Source organism: Cryptotermes secundus, unplaced genomic scaffold (assembly GCF_002891405.2).
Source record: "Cryptotermes secundus unplaced genomic scaffold, Csec_1.0 scaffold188, whole genome shotgun sequence".
Classification (NCBI taxonomy): Eukaryota; Metazoa; Arthropoda; class Insecta; order Blattodea; family Kalotermitidae; genus Cryptotermes; species Cryptotermes secundus.
In genome coordinates, this window is record NW_019738872.1 from 493,218 (window position 1) to 512,116 (window position 18,899).

At 36.9% G+C, this 18,899-nt stretch overlaps 1 protein-coding gene and 1 long non-coding RNA gene across 7 annotated transcripts; one reads left to right on the forward strand and one right to left on the reverse strand.

Moving 5' to 3' along the window:
* Positions 1 to 1,790: 1,790 nt before the first annotated feature.
* LOC111871080 (zinc finger protein 431) lies at positions 1,791 to 14,497 on the reverse strand. Of its 6 annotated transcripts, none has more exons than XM_023863870.2 (4): positions 14,218 to 14,497; positions 14,014 to 14,112; positions 4,917 to 5,048; positions 1,791 to 3,878 (listed from the first exon to the last, which is right to left on the reverse strand). In XM_023863870.2, the coding sequence occupies exons 1-4, from the start codon at positions 14,317 to 14,319 to the stop codon at positions 3,855 to 3,857; spliced, it is 357 nt and encodes a 118-aa protein (XP_023719638.1). In that variant the 5' UTR covers positions 14,320 to 14,497; the 3' UTR covers positions 1,791 to 3,854. The 6 variants fall into 6 exon arrangements, with proteins under 6 accessions (XP_023719638.1, XP_023719633.1, XP_023719634.1 ...); XM_023863865.2 differs by having other exon boundaries at positions 4,912 to 5,048; positions 14,218 to 14,487; XM_023863866.2 differs by lacking the exon at positions 14,014 to 14,112 and having other exon boundaries at positions 4,912 to 5,048; positions 14,218 to 14,491.
* LOC111871084 lies at positions 14,436 to 17,379 on the forward strand. The gene is made up of 2 exons (XR_002843975.2): positions 14,436 to 14,524; positions 16,549 to 17,379. It is a non-coding gene; the product is annotated as an uncharacterized LOC111871084 (long non-coding RNA).
* Positions 17,380 to 18,899: the final 1,520 nt, after the last annotated feature.

Sequence of the window (18,899 nt, forward strand, 5' to 3'; positions counted from 1 at the left end):
ATCGAGTTTAGCACGTAAATACACAAAGAATTTTATTATTATTATTATTACTATTACTACTACTACTATTATTAAATTTATTTTATAGGGCACTCCATGATTTTAGTCCACAAGAAAAAATATTCCTTGTGTTTACAATATTTTTTCTACAGTAAAAAAATCCCCACAGCCGTTAATTTCGGTTTCACAGGCTGGAATTGTATAGAGCATAGTAAAATATTTATTACACAAGGCTAGTGTGTGCAACACAGAAGAAATGAACACCTTAATCGCTGTCATATCTGTTCATGAACATTTTCACGTCTATAATGTTATATTTTAGCGTCCTGTTGCACTGATTTTCATCCATTATATGTATACAGTGGCCGTCCTGTAGTGCACACAATTTCACCTGTCACTTCACAACATGTTTCGGCAACACAGTGCCATCATCAGGTGTCCCAACTACGTCAATCTATTGCATTGCTTGCCCTCATATGTTTTCACAAACTATTTAAAAAGTCTGTATTTGTCAACTATGATAAATTTACACTCGCTAAAACTTGTTAAGATAATTCATCTTATTTGTCTTAATTAAAACTTGTATGTGGTTTGTACACTACTGGGTCGTTTTTCTTATTTTCTGTGTAAACCGCGTCTTTTGATGCGTGTTCCCTTCTTAGCTGCAAGTGTTGCGAGTGACATTTTCACGTCTAGTTAACATAGAGCTTTCATATAAGTCCAGAACAGTGATGAACTGCTTTATTGCATGATAGCTGATTTAAAAACCTCAAAACCCTATGTGCACCACAAGCCAAGTGGTACATTCTGCCTGTCCAGCGAGTGTTAATCTTAATTATGGTGCTAACAGTGACATCACTGTGAAGGCCACAGAGGGATGAAGGAGTGACAGGGAAAAAGTTAAATGTGTGGTCTATCCAGTCTCATCAACTCGTGTGTCATATTTTTTAAATAAAACATTACACTGTGCTTTTAAGCAATAAAAATTATTAGTACTAGTAGTTGAACTGTGATATTCGAATTCACTTTGACCACACAGAAAACTGAATGCATTCTGTGCCCTAGGTGCAAGGCAAGTGTTTGTTTGTGACTACAGAGTGGACAATGTTCTATTGCAGCTGCAATAGAAGGGCTTGGGTTATCGTGATGTGGCTTTGGATTGGACACACTCATCTTACACATGGCCATATGTTAACATATGACTGGACACCCACTGGTGATCACTGTGGCATCTCCAAATTGTTTTATATACGACAAACAATGCTAAACATGCCATCTTTTTGGTACACTGTGCAGCATTCTAGGAGATGATCATGGTAACATATCTAGTGATGGCTGTCCTTTGTAACATGGAGGTTGGCAGTTTCATTTCTAAAGTTAAGAGTTATAGAGATTGGGACACTGTTAAACAGACTTACAGCACATGCAGTGTATGTTAAATCAGAAACATGGCATTTTAAATACCTAACATATGGTATATGTCGGTGGTTCTCAACAGGGGCCATGTGACACCCCCAAAGGGTCATGCCGTATTTTGGAGGGCCATGGAAGCTGTTAAGTGGGCCACAAAGATTTCACTTCTAAAATAAAGTTATTATTAATATATAAATAAATAAAAATGCCAATCACTCAGTACATATAATAACACAATAACTCAATATCCTTATTTTTGTGTACCTTAGAAGGGACAGAACCTATTGTACTTGAACCACAGCCTTAGATCTGGAAATTCCAAGTACTGGTAAACAGGTACTCACCTTCTAGGAGCGGGCAAAGCCCTAACAAAATGGTTAACTGGAAAAATGATCCTTTATTTTCCTAAATATCTCCCACTCTCATGAGTTTTACCACCATCATTTCAGTAAATTTCAGGTGTTCTTCAATTCCGTATTTGGAGTGTCTGGAAGAAGACTTTTTCTGCGAAAGTTCTATTATTATGACACTTCCCTACTTTGGAGGTAAGTTACAAACTCCATCTGCTATTTTTCAACATTTAAGCATTACATTTCATAAGAATTTGCACTTTCATTACAAACAAATTATTAGCTTTCTATAGGGTTCAAATATAATCCCTTTTCAAAAGAAAAATCTTGTGAATTGATTACAGCAGTTTTGTAATTATTTTAAGTAGAATGGCTTCCAAAGTAATTTTTATGAATACTGACTTCCAAAATGTTTCACATCTTTAAAAAATTCAGAAATAGGGCAGTCATAAATTTTAAAAATTATTAATTAATATTCCATATGTTATAAACAAATAATACATTTTGTATATAAAAGTGCAGTTGATAAAGTACATATTTATTGTAAATAAACAATATGAGGGGTGGTGACCACAGAAGTGAATGAAATTCAGAAGCGGGCCATGAGCAAAATAGGCTGAGAACCACTTGTGTATATGAAACCACACTACAGGTTTCTACACAAGTGCATATGGCCACAGATGCTGACACCTCCAATAACACTCATATATTTACTCACTCTCACACAGGACAAGCTGTGGTATTCTTGAAGCATCCTTACATACTTTCGCTTCATTCCAATGCTTTATAGGACAACAAATTAAGGACAGTTGCCTGGAGCAATTTATAAACATTCTCTGATATTTGCAACCCTCAGCATAACCTCAAGAAACAAAATCACTCTTTACATGCAAATGGTTTAATTATAAATCTTTGACATTCTTTGATTGCTAAGAATACTTTGGTCACAAAAGTTTAAAGGGAGTTCTGTTCTTGTGAGTTAAGAAAACGCTTAATAGACGTAAAGAAACAGTGGATTCACATTCAGCTGACTAGAAATACGTTCCAAGGGAAAAAGGGTTCCCTTTTCACACTCTTAATTATAAAAGAAAAAGATCAACTTAAATTCAAGTTCTATAAAGGCTAGTATTAAACTGATACTAGATATTAAAGTAGTGATTTGCCACAAAAGGTAGCTGAAAGGAAACATGAAGGAAGAACACAACACTATAACAACATAGTTCCCAAGCAACTTTCCAAATTAAAATGGAAATCAGTGTAAGTATAAAGGAGGAAGTTTTAGTATACTGCTTGCAGCTAAAACATGAAATTTCACTTGTAAAACAATAATCAATTTACTATTTTATTGGGTTTCTGTCCTGATGTGACTGTAAATGACGGATCAAATTAAATTTCTGAAAAAACCCTTTAGTACACTCAGAACACTTGAATGATTTCACTCCTGTGTGTATTAGTGTGTGTTTCTTCAACACACCACATGATGTAAATCCTTTAGCACATACTTTGCACACATATGATTTTTCACCACTATGTGAAGCAGCGTGAGTCTTCAAATAATCAAGTCGAACGAAACCTACACCACATATTTTACAAATATAAGGTTTCTCTCCAGTGTGTGTAAACTTGTGTCTTTCCAACGCAGTAGGATGGCTGAATCTTTTAGTGCACACCTTACATATAAATGGCTTCTCCCCTGTGTGTATTAACGCATGTCTTCTCAATGTACTGCGGTTAATAAAACTTTTACCACATTCATTACAAGCATATGGTTTACTTCCAAAATGAATCAAGGAATGTGCCTTCAGACGATCCAACCTAGTAAATCGCTTATTACACTCAGTACAATCGTATGCCTTTTCCTCACTGTGTATAACTGAATGCCTCTTCAGGTGGTCAATACTTTTGAATCTCCCAGTGCAAACTTCACACATATGTGGCTTCTCTCCTGTATGGACCAGTGAATGTCTCTTTAGTTTGCTGGGTGTAATGAAACCTTTTCCACACTCACCACAAATGTGTGCAAAGCATTTTCTGACATGTGTATGCTGGTCCATATAAGCTTCATATGTTTCATGTATTATTCTAGTGTAATCACAAGCTCGTTCTTGGCGATACCTGTAAATTGAAATTGGCATCGAAATTTGTCAGTACAATACCTGTAACTCTAAAGATATTAACATTTTATGCAATTTATTATTCAGACTCATTATATACTGGTTCTTGGTGACAGCATCATCAAACCTGTATCATCACATCTGGTCATACTGTTGTATCTTAGCATCCTGTTGCAGAAGTATCAACACTTATTTTGAGTTACCATCCATCACTCAACAATATCAAAATTAAAAATTCAGTCCTTCTAAAATTTGTCACTGCACTACATGTTTCAGCCTACTCAGCCATCATAAGGTGTGTTGAAATTTGGAGGAACTGCTGTGCCTTCCACGCTACTGGGATCACTGTCTTTTTTTAAATGCCTGTTGCCTATCAAGTGTGCAGTGTGGATGTTATAACATAAAGGAGGAACTACATTTCAACACACCTGATGATGGCCAAGTAGGACAAAACATATACTGCAGTGACAAGTTCTAAATCCTGATACTTTTTATTGGGAGACGATTAACAAGTGGTCATACATTTGTAACTCATAGCCACCAAACTTCTAATTAGAAAGACATGAAGGGTCTTCCCGTGACAAAATTTCAATGGCATATTTTACAGTGAAAACATCTAAAACTCAAAAGTATATAAGGCACAACCCTACCCCCCAAAAAACTGTTAGCCTCTACAATGTGGGAATAAGGGATTTTAAATTCACACTAACACAGGACTGCTGGCTGGATTTTAACTTGGGGATAGCAGTATTAGTCATGAATAAATGCAAGCTCCAACAACTGGATTGTGCATATTCACTATTACAATAGTGCAACACATGGCCAATAATGGGTAATACAAAACCATACAAGCTTTGTAATTATAGCCAAGTAAGAAGCAGAACATCAACTTGGGGTTGCAGGGAAGACTTTACAATTCACAGAAAACTGACCCTCTTCCAGTGCCTGACAGTGGAGACCACAGTATTTGCATTGGGTTCTAAGGCTGGAGGAAAGAAAAATGTATAACACGTATAAGGAAAGGCATTCCTTACATAACTGTATCTAAGTTCTGTAGACATATTTCATGTTCATCAATGGATATTTCCTCTTTCACCTCAATCATTTCGTTATCTGCAGGAACTTCTACATTATTTGGAACATGTCTACGTTCATGGCCACCATCTTCTTCCTGAATATGAACACAACAGTACAAAAACACATTAACAGAATATTCATGGGTGATTGTAGCGACTCTGTGAAATGTAAGTTAAATTCTGTGTCCAAACTTGTAGTCTGAAAAAGATTCAGAATAATTCTTACTGTTGTCATTGGGTAACACTTTAAAATTATACCAGAAATCTTAGTTTTCAGGAGGCCAGCGGACAAATAAAGTTTAAATTTAGATTTATGTCAGTGCTTGATTAAACTTCATCTTTATGCCTTAATTTGATGCCATACCTGTGTGATTTAATTAATATGGAGATTAACTCATCAACATCATGATGCAAATAAATTAATACCATCATTTATTTTCTACAGCAAAGGGTTTAGATGGGTGGCAGCATTTACATTTGGAATATGAGGAAGATCTCCATTAGACATAATCTGTAAACAGATTGCCTTTAATTGTTAAATAAAACAGTATTTTTTTAACCCCAAAACAGGCATGATTTGTAGTCTGGTAAGTGGACACCAATGTTCTGGGGAATATACTGACTCCATCATGCCCATAGATTACACAATCAGAAGACCATCTTCACTGCCCTAAAAACCTTGCATCTTATACAGCTCACAATATAAACGAAAACTGAAGCCAATGTTACAATATGATTTAGATAATAGAGTTAGGAGAGGGAAATATGGTCAATACTGACTGTAGAAATATGTACAGTCAGACCTCCTTGTAGTGTCACCCTCACTTATGTGTCCATACAAGTCAGCTACATTTCTTGGCTAGATTTTTATCAGTGCGTATGAACATTCAACCTTATGGAAGTGGGCAAAGGAAAATGACGTGTTATGATATTTCTTTTTGTTATCTTTGCTATGAAGCCCCAAGCCCATGGATCCCCCAAAAACTACACATTTTAATAAACAAGAAGTAAAAACAACCACAATTTCAGTACTATTGTACTTTACAAAAGAAAACTTTTAAACTACACTGTAATAGTAACCATTATACATCGTTAAAAATAACCTTTTATGGAATGTTCTTTTACTTTTCACTTTCTGAAAAGTATGTAATGGTATGTAAAATTTCAAAATCAATTGAAGATTTGTTTCCTATTTGTTACTGTAGACAACAGTCTGTAAATTTCAAAATCAAACATTGTATTATGAGGAGATAATGAGGCCATTTAAGGCTTTCTGTTAGGGAAAACTGCACTTCACTCTTCAAGTCGCAGCAAACATTCACGCGGTTTTTTCTTTGGTCATCTCCGAGCAAGCGAGGAACAAATTTTGCAGACACCCGTCTCATGTGCAAACCTTCGGTTAAAATTCGCTGGACTGTGCTCCATGAGATGTTCGTTTCCTCAGAAAGCTGGTCAATGGTCTTTTGATGATCTTCATCAATTTCACGCACACTCTTTGTTCCTTCTGGTCGGCCATCTCACTAATCGCCAAAGGGTTGAAACAGGAACGCACACAACAGAGCACCACGGACAAACCACTTAACTCAGACTAACGCCAGCTCACTAACAGTCGCGGGAGACCCCCAGCTAACACCACCTAGCAGCACAACTCGTAACTACAAAGCATGCGCGCGCAACAGGTCGTTTCCGGTTATTTTTGGGTCCCCCCTCGTAAGTAATTACTGGGCACATAGTGGGATAGTGGCAAATGTGCATCACATTCAAGGTGAATATGACTAGGTTCATGATCTGCTAAGTGCAATCTCACACCAACTGCAACACAGTTTACTGCAGAACAGTTCATCCAAACCGAAGCAGAGTAACCAGCTTTTTGAGAAATGACCTAGAGGAAATTTCACAACAATGGAGGATGTTCCTACTGTCAAGAGTGATATTGAAAATGAAGACCCTGAAATCTGCTAACGAGGCTCAAATGTGTGTAAAAATATCTTTTGGTATTATGAACGGAATAGTGATGACAAGAAAATGCAACATGTTGTTGCTCTGGACGTTACTGTTACTAAAGTTATTCAAAAGACAGTTGAAATAAAGACTAAGAATTATTTTATACCAATGGAATGATGATGATTTGCAAGTATCAGTGTTCTTCTAATGTGTTTTTATTTTGTAATTAAAATCATTTCTAACAAGTAAATTTTATAAATTAGAAAATAGGTATTATCTTCACTGGTTGCATCCTGTTGTGTGTTACAGATATATATATATGTAGGAATTATGTCACCATCAGCACAACAAATATTCAGTTTTATTTTTGATCTTTACACTGCTACATATTTCAGTCACATAAGACCATCATCAGGCAGCTGTATGTATACTCACTATACTCTATAGAAAACACTATGGATATCATAGCAACAGGTAGGAAGGGGCAATACTTGAACACATTGGAGAACTATCATATATACAGAACGACAAAGAAAAACACACATATGAATAATATAAATAAAGAAATATATAACCCAATATACCACGAATTACACAATATCTACACAGAACAACATAACAACACCCCACCACCTACCCCCACCACATCTACGCCCACAACATCATAACTCAATCAAAACGAAGACAGCACGCACGCACGCATGCACACACACACACACACACACACACACACATACCCAGCAGGCCCAGCAGTATAACACACGCAGTCACAGGAGCAAGACACAACACAAAGCACAGTGAGTATTAAAAATTATAATACCACAAGTAATAAATAAAATACGGAATGCGGTATTAATGAATAACAATTTCACGTTCCAGATACACACACGAAAGTAGGAAGAGTGCTCCGATAGAAGAGGATAGGTGTGACTCGCGTATTGAGATGCGACGTAGGGATAAAAAATCCTGAACAGTTTTAATATTTTTAATATTTAATATTTATCAATATAATGATGAACATATATTTTAGTTATTTTAGTATGAAGACGGCAAGGCATGCAGAGAAGCAGTTTAACGTAAATCGAAAAGCACCTGAAGATGGCACCTTTGTGCCGAAACATGTAGTGCAGGAGTGAAGAGTGAGGTGGATGAGTGTATGCACTGTAAGACGGCTGGAATAAATCATGGACATAAATCAGTGCAACAGGACGCTAAAATATAACATTAATAACATACTTTATCAACCACATGACTACATACCCAATTACCCACAAGAACAAAATAGTAGAATTAAGTACTATAAACAAAATATTTGCCAAGAACCATTTCTGACAATACTACCTCTCAAACCCCACGAAACATAACAACAACAAAAACAAAAAAGAAAAATGGACCACCTTTACATATTATGGCCCTGAAACACGAATGATTACAAAATCATTTAAAAACACCAATATTGAAATAGCATTTAAAACAAAGAACACCACTGGGAGCCATTTAAAACCAAAGAAACAAACTGACATATATAAGAAATGCAGGGTATACCAACTAAAATGTAATGAATGTCCTTTAAGATACATTGACAGACAGGGCGTGCATTCAAGGATCGATACAGAGAACATATTCAAGCCATAAGAATGAACAGACAGAGAAAAATAAAAATAAAGGAAAGATCTTATTACTGGGAAGCAGTCATGGTAGGGAAATTGGCCCCATGCTTCAAGAAAATCTGGGAACTAAATTTTCCATATGTAGCATTTTCAAACCAAATGCTCCTCTTCCAAAGGTTGTTGAGGATATAGGGAAGCTCTGTAAAGGCCTTACCAAGATCATATTATTATAGTGGGAGGGACAGGAAATAACAGGGATATAAACAGTCATTATTCAATTGAAAATGATCTCAACTACATTGCAAAGAGGACATCAAACACGAATGTGGGATTTGTCAGCCTCTTTGAGAGGCACGACAAGCTGTGGATGAATGGAAGGGTTAGGAACATGAATCTAAGGCTTGATCAGGCCCTGATGGGTCATGACATATCTCACATTGGTGTCATTGACGCATCATCAATTGCGAGGGAAGAGTACACAATGCATGGCCTGCACCTGAGCTCTCTTGGCAAGAAGAGGCTCACGCAGCTTATTGCTGAGTGGGTTGTTGGTGGTCATGCGTCAGGTATAAGTGATATTCCTGTTATAACCAATGCTAGGGCGTCTTCTTTTTAGATTAAATTCAAAAGCACCAAGATGCCTATCATATATTAAATGCAGTCCAGCAGTCTTGGAAATTCACAGATAAAATGCAGAAACATTAAATTCGATAAATATCTTTCACCAGAATATCAGAGGCTTGAGAAGCAAAAGTGATGAATTACTACACTCTTTTGAAATAGACAACATAAACCCTCACATATTATGTTTAAGTGAGCATCACATGGTTGAACAGGAATCGCTGCTCATCTCAATGAATGGTTACCTGTTAGGCTCAAGTTTTTGCCTAAAAAGCCTACAGAGGGGAGGAGCGTGTATTTTTGTTACGACAGATCTACATTTCAGTAAAGTTGATATTTCTCATCACTTCTATAATAAGACCTACAAACAACGTATGTGCCCATTTTCTACACTGAAGCAGTGAAAACTAAAATATTTAAGTTCGCATACAATTCTTAACTTATCATCGAAAAACATTTAACATTTTTTAACATTTTTAATATACTCTTAATATTTTATAGCATTTCAACACATTATAATTTGATACACGATACACCCTTACATTTGTCTTTTACGTAGGTCGTACCGAAAGTCATGAGCGACAGTTTTTTGCATGCAACGTGGGAACAGCAGATGAAAGAGAGTGCGGTGGTAAGTGAAACCAGCCTTTGTGTTAACCTTGAGTGTCTTATGACATCAATAGCTTACATTATGTGACCAGTATCACTCCTAACAAAATGGCCGACAACAATATGTTGTTTCGCCAGCGTGCTGTCATCAAATTTCTTGTGAAAGAGGAAACACCTGCTGCAGAAATTCACCAGAGACTTCAGCGTGCTTATGGAAGTGTGTGCATGGATGCAAGCAGTGTTCGAAGATGGGTGAAAAATTTAAAAATGAGAACACCAGCATTGCAGACGAGCCTCGAAGCAGTCGTCCTCAAACAGTCTCAACTGAACACAACAAGGAAAGAGTGGATGAAATCATTCAAGATGACAGGCATGTGACGGTGGACACAATAGCCCGAAAACTTGGAATAGGGCACAGTGCAGTATAGGAGATGATTGAAAGCTTGGGCTATAGGAAAGTTTGTGCTCGCTGGGTCCCGCGGTTACTGACCGAAGACCACAAAGGTCAGCAAAAAGCCATCACCTCAGAACTGCTGCAGAGATATTGACACAAAGGCGATGATTTTTTGCTCTGTATTGTGACAGGTGACAAAAGCTGATTTCACCATGTCAAGCCTGAAATGAAACGGCAGAATATGAAATGGCACCATTTGCATTCTCCAACAAAAAAGGCAAAGACAGTGCCATCAGCTGCAAAGGTGATGGGCACAGTCTTCTGGGATGCAGAGGGGTTTATTCTGGCTGAACTCCTGGAACCTGGGCAAACCATCAATGCTGCTCATTATGTCCAGACGCTGCACAAGCTCCATCGTGCATTGCGCGATAAGCGTCCGGGATGAAACATCATCATCCTGCATGATAATGCTTTCCCCCACACTTCACATTGGAAGCAACTGCAAAGATGGGGTGGGAAGTTCTTCCACACCCCTCCTACAGCCCTGATTTGGCACCCTCCGACTACCATCTTTTCGGATTTGTGAAGGATCAGCTGCATGGATCAGCTGCATGGACAACGTTTTGAGACAAGGGAGGCAATTCAGAAAGCAGTGTGTCAGCGTCTTCGGATGACTGGAACGGAATTTTACAGAACGCTGGGAGAAATGTGTACAAAGAAGTGGCGATTACGTGGAAAAATAAAGAAAGGTCTGTAGATTGAGGTGGTGTATTTGGATTGTCAATAATAAAGTATGTTACTTTACAAAAAATTGTTCCTCATGACTTTCAGTACGACCCTCGTATATTATTTATGTATTTGCTACTTTATTATAACATCAACTTGAGGCAAGAGTTTTATGTCAGTACATAACATGACGCGTTGCACCAATAAGGATCGATATCGGTATTTCAATGACTATACGTACCTGCCTGATGATGGTCTTATGTGACCGAAACATGTAGCAGTGTAAAGATCAAAAATAAAACTGAATATTTATTGTGCTGATGGTGACATAATTCCTATATACGTATATGTATGTATATAGATATATAAAGAGGTATTTAAAAAATACCACCACAAATTGTGGTAAAAAAAGAATGAGGCGACATCTGGGTTCAACTATATATTAAAATTAACATTTATGAAAAACAAAACTTACTTTGATGCACATTCTAGGCTTTCAACATCTATATGTGACTTACAGCAATAATTTTCACAAGTTAAACTTATATAATAGTTTCTTTCATGTTAACGGATATCATAAAACAATGTGTAATTAGCAGAACAGTATACATCTCAAGCACTGGACATCTAAACATTGAACAACACTAAGCTTACAGTAGTTGACACTGATTTTGAAAATGGAGCCTACTATAGTTGTGTTAAAAAGACAGTACTTGTTTCAATAGCTTGTGTAACTAGACTGGTAAATAATATTAACAGATATAAAAATTATAACATTGTGTTAAACATGCTGTATATTATTAAGTGTAAAGATTCAATTTCACAGCAGGCCACTGCCTTATATAGGCTGCAGTTCACTGGATTGGATAGTTCAGACATAAGATGTCAATGACATGCTGTCACAGGTTCAATGTATGTCAGATCCCTGGTTGTCATACCATCTAGAAAAAACATACTTCTTCTAAGAATCCACCAGTCATACTCGAGAAGCAAGCAGTATACATTTTAGAAATATTTAAAATTCATTTTTATAAGACATTCTGGGCTGCCACAATTTCTAACAAATTAGTAAGTATCAAGGTTCATTAAGTGGAACAATTTAATATCTTACACATTTTGGCCACTATTGGCCATCATCAGAAGGCAAAGCCAACACTACGCTGGAAATACTTTAGATGTATGATAACCATGTTGTTTAAAAGGGATTTCTACCATTACAAATCAAGAGAATCAATACAAATGTAATTATGGTAAGCTAAGTTTGAAAATGAGTCAATATCAGTACAATTAATTAAAATCTCTTGTATGGGTATGTGAATCGGGTGACAGGCACATTTTCTTACTGTTGGCACATGAAAACTCTTACATGGTTGGTCATATGTTCTTCTGTAATGTTGTGTATGTTCTAGAATGCTGTGATGGTCAGTAGGACGTCCTCTAAACAACATGCGTTTATCATACATGTAGTGTTTCCTTTGCAGTGTTGGCTTGGCCTTCTGATCATGGCCAATTGTGGCCGTAACATGTAAAGACTTTGTTAAACATTAAATTTTGCATGTGATAGCCTTTGATACTTATTAAATCATTTAATATTCAATTTCTTGTGAGAAACAATAATAAAAACGTCATTTATGACTCAACTAAGGGCAGTATAAACTAATAACAGTATATCTTAGACTTGCGGTTCCCATGGTGGTGAGTATGAAGATTACTATTTTCTAGGATGCTGTTGGGAAGCTGCTTGTCTGTTTGGTGCTTGGCTTACTCTTTGACCCTAAGGATGGATACAGTATGTTTCTCCAAAACATCAGTATTCTTCTACCAGACTACATTGCATCATATTCCAGAAGAGGGAACTTTCAATGCTGTATCATTCACACAAAGTACATCTCATATCTGAAAACAGGGTGCTAAGAACAGAATACTGTATCAGTGGAACAAAATAAACCCTGCCTACTCCCCTACACACACAGAGACAGTAAACAATGGTAAAACAAAATTAATATATAAAATTAAAATTTTACACAGTTTCACATGTGTGCAAAGCTTAACTCTTAGTTTTGTGGTGAAAACAATGATTGAAAATGAAGAATGCCATCTTCTGGGATGTGGCGCCATACAGATATGCTGTTAACAACGTTCTGGAGGAAAATATCACCTCCATCATCAGGGTATAAGAAAACCATGAACGATGAACCAGCATGAGCAGGTGTCTGTAGACTGAGTTAATTGCTCACGGATTTCTTATAACCAGAAGATGGAGGTGATACATTCCTCTGAAACGTCGGTTAAGAAAATATCTACACGGCACCACATCCCAGAAGCCGGCATTCTTCATAATCACCGCTGTGAAAACCTCAACTCTTACAAAGATTGGAAATGTCTGAAAGCAGAGTAATAAAAACAATAACTTTGGCCCAAACACAATTAAATTAAAAGGAGAGTGGAGATAAATGAATAACAAAAAAAAAGTTTCATACTTTATGCTCTTCACTTGGTGTTATTAGGAAAACAGCATCAGAAACTTACTTATGGGATGCAATTCTAACACACCGCCTGATGGCATACAACCACTGGGAAGTATGCTATTGGATTTACAGCAATTCCTGACTCTTGGCCCATAAAAACTTAACTAAGGCATACTGCAACTTTGAGGAACTATAGGGAAAAAGGGTATAAATTCTACTCAATACAGCAAACACCATCTATACTACATTATATAGAGACAGGCAGAATGTCATAATATGAAATGCACATTGTAAATGAGTGAAATCACAAATTAAGTTTATGTACCGCAGAATTACCATCACACACACCCATCACACAATAGTTGTAAATTTCACCTATATTGTCTTTGAACTTTTCAAAAAAAAAGTACTAAGTTTTGGAACTGAAGGAACTAGTTATATGATCATTTAAAATTCTGATGTTTCATTGGTGGCTACAACGTAGCATATAACGTACTTTCACACTTTTCGCCATTCAAGTTAGTTCTCTTAATTTACCACTTAACATCGCTAAAGCCCTAGAGTCAAGTATCTGCATCAACATAATTACGATGCAGATGAAGACAATCCTCACTACATTGAAAATAAAAATATGAAATGTACCAAATCGGCACACTGCATTCAAATAAGTTTTTTTTACATAACCTACCTTTACTTTGCGTAGATCTATATTCGATGATAACGGGTCGCTTTCACTGTCAGAATTCGGCTCTTCCTTAATTGCTGGCACTAGTACATCATCCATTTTCTTTGGGAAGTAACAAACGTTACCCGTATAGAAGGAATGCTTTGATTACAAACCACAGAAAAGCATAATGCTGCATATTACTACCAAAACTAAAACAGAACTCACCACATAAAAATAACAGTTCCTTGCACCGATACAAAATTTGGAACTGCTTATTTGACAATGAATTCGGTGGGCGATAACATTATTTCGAACGAAGTTACTCATGCACAGTGTACTGCGATACCGATAAAATTTTGTGTGTCTTCTGGCATCCTATCGCCACTGATGGTCAAAGACAAAGTAATAAAATAAAATTGGGATGAAATGTCTGTGGTTTTACGAAGAGTTAAGCAGAAAACTGCTCGAAATGAAATAAATGTGTACAAAATTCTCTTTATTAAAAGGGTCAAATAAAAACCAGGTTATGTACGTAAGTGCAACATTTTTCATTCAGTGAAATGATAATGAGTCAGATACATTATTGCATAAATATATGAAATTATTTCATTTTTTGCTGAAAAGTGATGTGTAGTGAGTGCACTCTCTTTTCAATAAATCACGGATATTTTTTTACAGGCCAGATTAAAGATTATCTATTCATGAATACTATTTTTAGTAGTGGGAAGCTTTATGTAAACTTCGCGCGTTCGCGATAAGCAAGTACGTCCGATATTAAAGCGTTCACTCCAGGTTTAGTAAGAGCCGGGATAGCTCATTCGATATAGTGACAGGCTGCGGGCTTTACGGCCGGGGTTCGATTCTTGGCTGGGACAAGATTCTATTATTGTGTATAGCGTACAGACCGGCTGAGGCCCACCCAGCCTCCTGCCCATTGGTTACTGGGGCTAAATTAGCCAGGGCGTGAAGCTGACCATTTACCCCAGTGCTTAATTAGCTAAGCACAGGTACAACTTTACCTTTAACTCAGGTTTGACGCATTTCAGTTATAATTCATGCAGAGCATTTCTTTCATGAGAAGTATGCAGCTCTGTCTAGTAGCTATAATATTCCAGTTCTAAGGCAAGGTTATCAAAATTTGTCACTTTCCTTTCAAATGCTTTGTAATGCATAAGAAGCGAGAGGCCTGTATTCATAAATTAGTGTCACTGGTTCTTTAAGTAAAATTCAAATGAAACAGCATTGATTCAGGCAAGTAGTTGTGTTAAAAAGTTGTACCCATATGTGTTTGTATGCCCTTGAAAGCTGTTCTATAAAATTAATCTTGAATATTATACCTGTTGTAACATTCCAGTACACTTTGTGATAACCTTGCAAAAAAATATGAACATTTACAGCGTTTCAGAACATTGGTATCAGTCTCCTTTTGGGGACTGTCAGGAGTATGACCAGCTCCACATCATAGTTTAGGGAGAGACAGAAAATTAACCTACATGTGACCAAACATGAGCAATTGTAACTTTACATTGGGCCAGCCTGGCTGCAATAAGCTTGAATGCTTAAGATGTTGGAAAGGCTTCTGAGGATGAAGAATGTGATTTCTGGAAGTTTTCCAGAGCCATCGAGAAAGGGGGTGAGGTGGTAGTGGTTATTATTCCCTCAGGTGAGGAACATTTACCTGTCACTTTTGCTTGATACTCACAGCACTAAAGTCCAATTCCTGAAGGGCAAGAGCGATAGTTTAGAGAAGTTATATATGAAGAATTATTGCCTTGATAGTCCCAACAGACTAAAGATATGAAGTGAAATGGTGAAGCTTATGGTTGGTTAGCTAAGATAAAGTAGTCTTTTAGTGATTCATACAGTACCTAATAGGACAGATCCCAGTTCTCGTAGTCTGGAATAAACGTGGTAATATAGGAGTCATATGATTCCTTTTGGAATTAGTTTAATTGGCCTTCCCGACATGTTAATGCTACCTTAAGATGGCAGCAGATCCGGGTTTAGTGCTCCTTCTATATCCTTATTTGTACCCTGAGGGGAGAGGGAATTACCTAGTATTAAGTGGAAAGGCTCTGCTAATTCTGGAGAAAGTTAGCTATATAGGAGGGTTTCTGCCTTATCTTATTGTCCTGCATTCAGGTTTCATCATCAGCTTTGGAAATGCTGGCCCTCTTCCAAAGACTGCTAGAAGAAAGGATTTCTGTATCTTTGGCTATTGGCCAGCTGGTGTATTCTCTTAATTATGAGATAGGTGTAATGGATTGCTACATTCTGTGCTACTGTCAAGGGTGGTAACATCTGAATTTGAGTGTCTTTGTAAAGAGCTTCTTGCTATGTAGACATTTCATAAATGATTTGTGACACACAATGTATATCTATGAAGTATGCACATTATTACAAAACACTTGGGGAATTCTGTGCAAATGTATGTTTTCATAAATTTGCTTTTTGTTATAGGTATTTTCAACATATGCCAAAACTAGTCTTTCATTATGGTATGGGAAAAATCATGAATTACTTAAAATTTAGAACGCTGTAACTGTTGTATTTCAGCTAGAAAATAAATCTTCCGAAAAGTATACAGAATTCCAGCACCTTCCCTTACTTCACCATTCTAAATAAAAATTATACAGTGGCGTGCCACCAAAGAAGCCGGGCGATAAGACGGCAACGGCTGCGATAAACATATATACTTCAGTGGGAACGGAATACCAGCAGGGCGTTGCCTATGGATCCCCAGGGATGAAGGGACAACAAAAGGTTCATTGCATAACAGCGGGCGAAACCAAAGCCTCCTACATGGTGCGCTCTTTTCAGTCTGAGTGCATGTTATAAGAGTCCAGTTTCGATGAGATCAGTCAGTTTTTAGTGTAGCTCCAACTAGAGAAGAAGCAAGCTCGCATGCAACAAAGGACAGAAGACACTTCACCAAGAACAGTGGTGCAATTAATTATAGGAGTGAAGAGGAAACATCTAAAGGACATTACAAGTTGATAATAATTGTGTGAGTGTAAAAGAGATTGTCCAATACACCGTCTTAGCTAAATCCAAGACCACCTGCGTGAATTTGTCGCGTTACATAGGCAACACACGGCAATACTTAAGCCCACTGAACTAACATAAACTCCTTTAAGCATCCTGTTATGTAAGAAACCAAATAATATTGAAAACTACTGACTTGAAATTACAATTCTAAGCCTTGGATAATACTGCAATTTGTTGTTAGAATTCAGACACTATCTCTGCTTCCTGTAGCAATCCATATGCCCCAGTTAAGGAACATCTAGTAAACACTTTCCCTCACATTTTCATCAGTGGATAAGATATAAGCCAGTTTTATATGTAAATTAGTTAATAAAGTTTGACAATCTATTCATCTGGAAATGAATCATTCTTTCACAGATTAAATAACAAAACAACATTCTTGAAATGTCTTTATGCACAGGACAATATTTTCTCCATAGGTTATCTTACACTTACTGATAGATCACTAAGGTTTAAACCCTACAGAGTGTTATACTTCACCTTTATTATTACATATAAAATTTGCATTATCACTGTTTTATGGTTCTCTTCTGCCTGTTCTAATTACAGGATAACCAACCTATATTTTCAAGAATGTTTGTATTCTTAGGAAATTCAACATATGTACAACATTTACATATTCTATATTTTAAACACATGACAAACTGGGCTGCAGATGGCCAGCATAAGTATGGCAGAAGTCAACATCCCAACACTTTAAACCTATTCAAGTATGTCATTTCTCAAGGGTTCTGATGGTGGTATGTTACACTTGGGGTTACTGAGTTTCTGGGCATTATACACCAAATGGTATTCAGAAAAACACATCTTAGAAACTGGATCTTATTTTTTCCTAAGGAGATATGTTTGGGAGACGCCTACTCCATTTGGTCTTTTAGAAAAAGCTAATATCTCTCAGCGGAAAATCTACATGAACCAAGGATCAGGTGATGTCAACAGAACAAAATATGAAAATGTATTATAAAAATTATGGAAATATCCATGAAGCTAGGAGAAGGAAGTAAAGAATATATACATCAAACGAAACCCTGGTATACTGATGTAGAATAAAATCAAAATTGAAATGCTGTACAATGCATGGCTAACGTTTGCATTCTCTGTAGAAGAGAAATGGAACTTCCAAATGAAAATACGAGAGATGACGATTTGAGGTTTTCGTAGCGGTTATGAAGAAAGCAGTCTTCTGGGATTTGGCGCCACGTCCCAGAATACGGCTTTCCTCAAGAGAGATCAACATACTTGACTGAGTAATTGAATCCTCACCTCATCTGAGAGGATAATCAGAGCCAGTTACCATAACAAAGTCCAGGAGCTCAGCAATCCCAAGGTACTTATAAACAGTTTTCTTAATTCTACACTATCTATTGATCCTTTCCAGATCTGTGAGTTTTAATGTGTCATACAACATTTATTTTCTGGGAGAATGCTTTGTTCCATATAATACAAGGGTATGGTTTATCACCAGTATGAACTCTAGCATGAGTTTTTAAAGAACTTTGCATAGTAAAGGCCTTACTACATATAGTACAGCTATACTGCTTCTCACTTGAATGAACAACTAAATGCCTACTAAGTTCTCCTCTGTCAGTGAACGCTTTCTTACATGTTGCACACCGATATGGTTTCTCTCCTTTATGCGTTCTACAGTGGCGTTTCAAATCATGACGTGTAATAAATTTTTTCTTGCCAATAGAACACTCGTAAGGCCGTGGACGTTCCTCCATGTGAAGCTTTGTATGCTGACTGAGGCAGCTCCTTTCAGTGAATACAGCTTTACACANGACTCCTTCTTAACTGCAACTTTCTCATGGAGAGACAGTTATGAAAATTTAAGCTGATGAAGTTCACTTAGAGCCACA

Excerpts from the sequence above, each read along its gene's own strand:
- LOC111871080 (XM_023863865.2), bottom strand. The coding sequence starts at position 14,319 with ATGAGTAACTTCGTTCGAAATAATGTTATCGCCCACCGAATTCATTGT. Across the intron at positions 14,113-14,217 it reads GGAACTGTTATTTTTATGTG|AAAATGGATGATGTACTAGT; the intron begins GTGAGTTCTGTT and ends TACTTCCCAAAG. Across the intron at positions 3,879-4,911 it reads CAGAACTTAGATACAGTTAT|GTATCGCCAAGAACGAGCTT; the intron begins GTAAGGAATGCC and ends TTCAATTTACAG.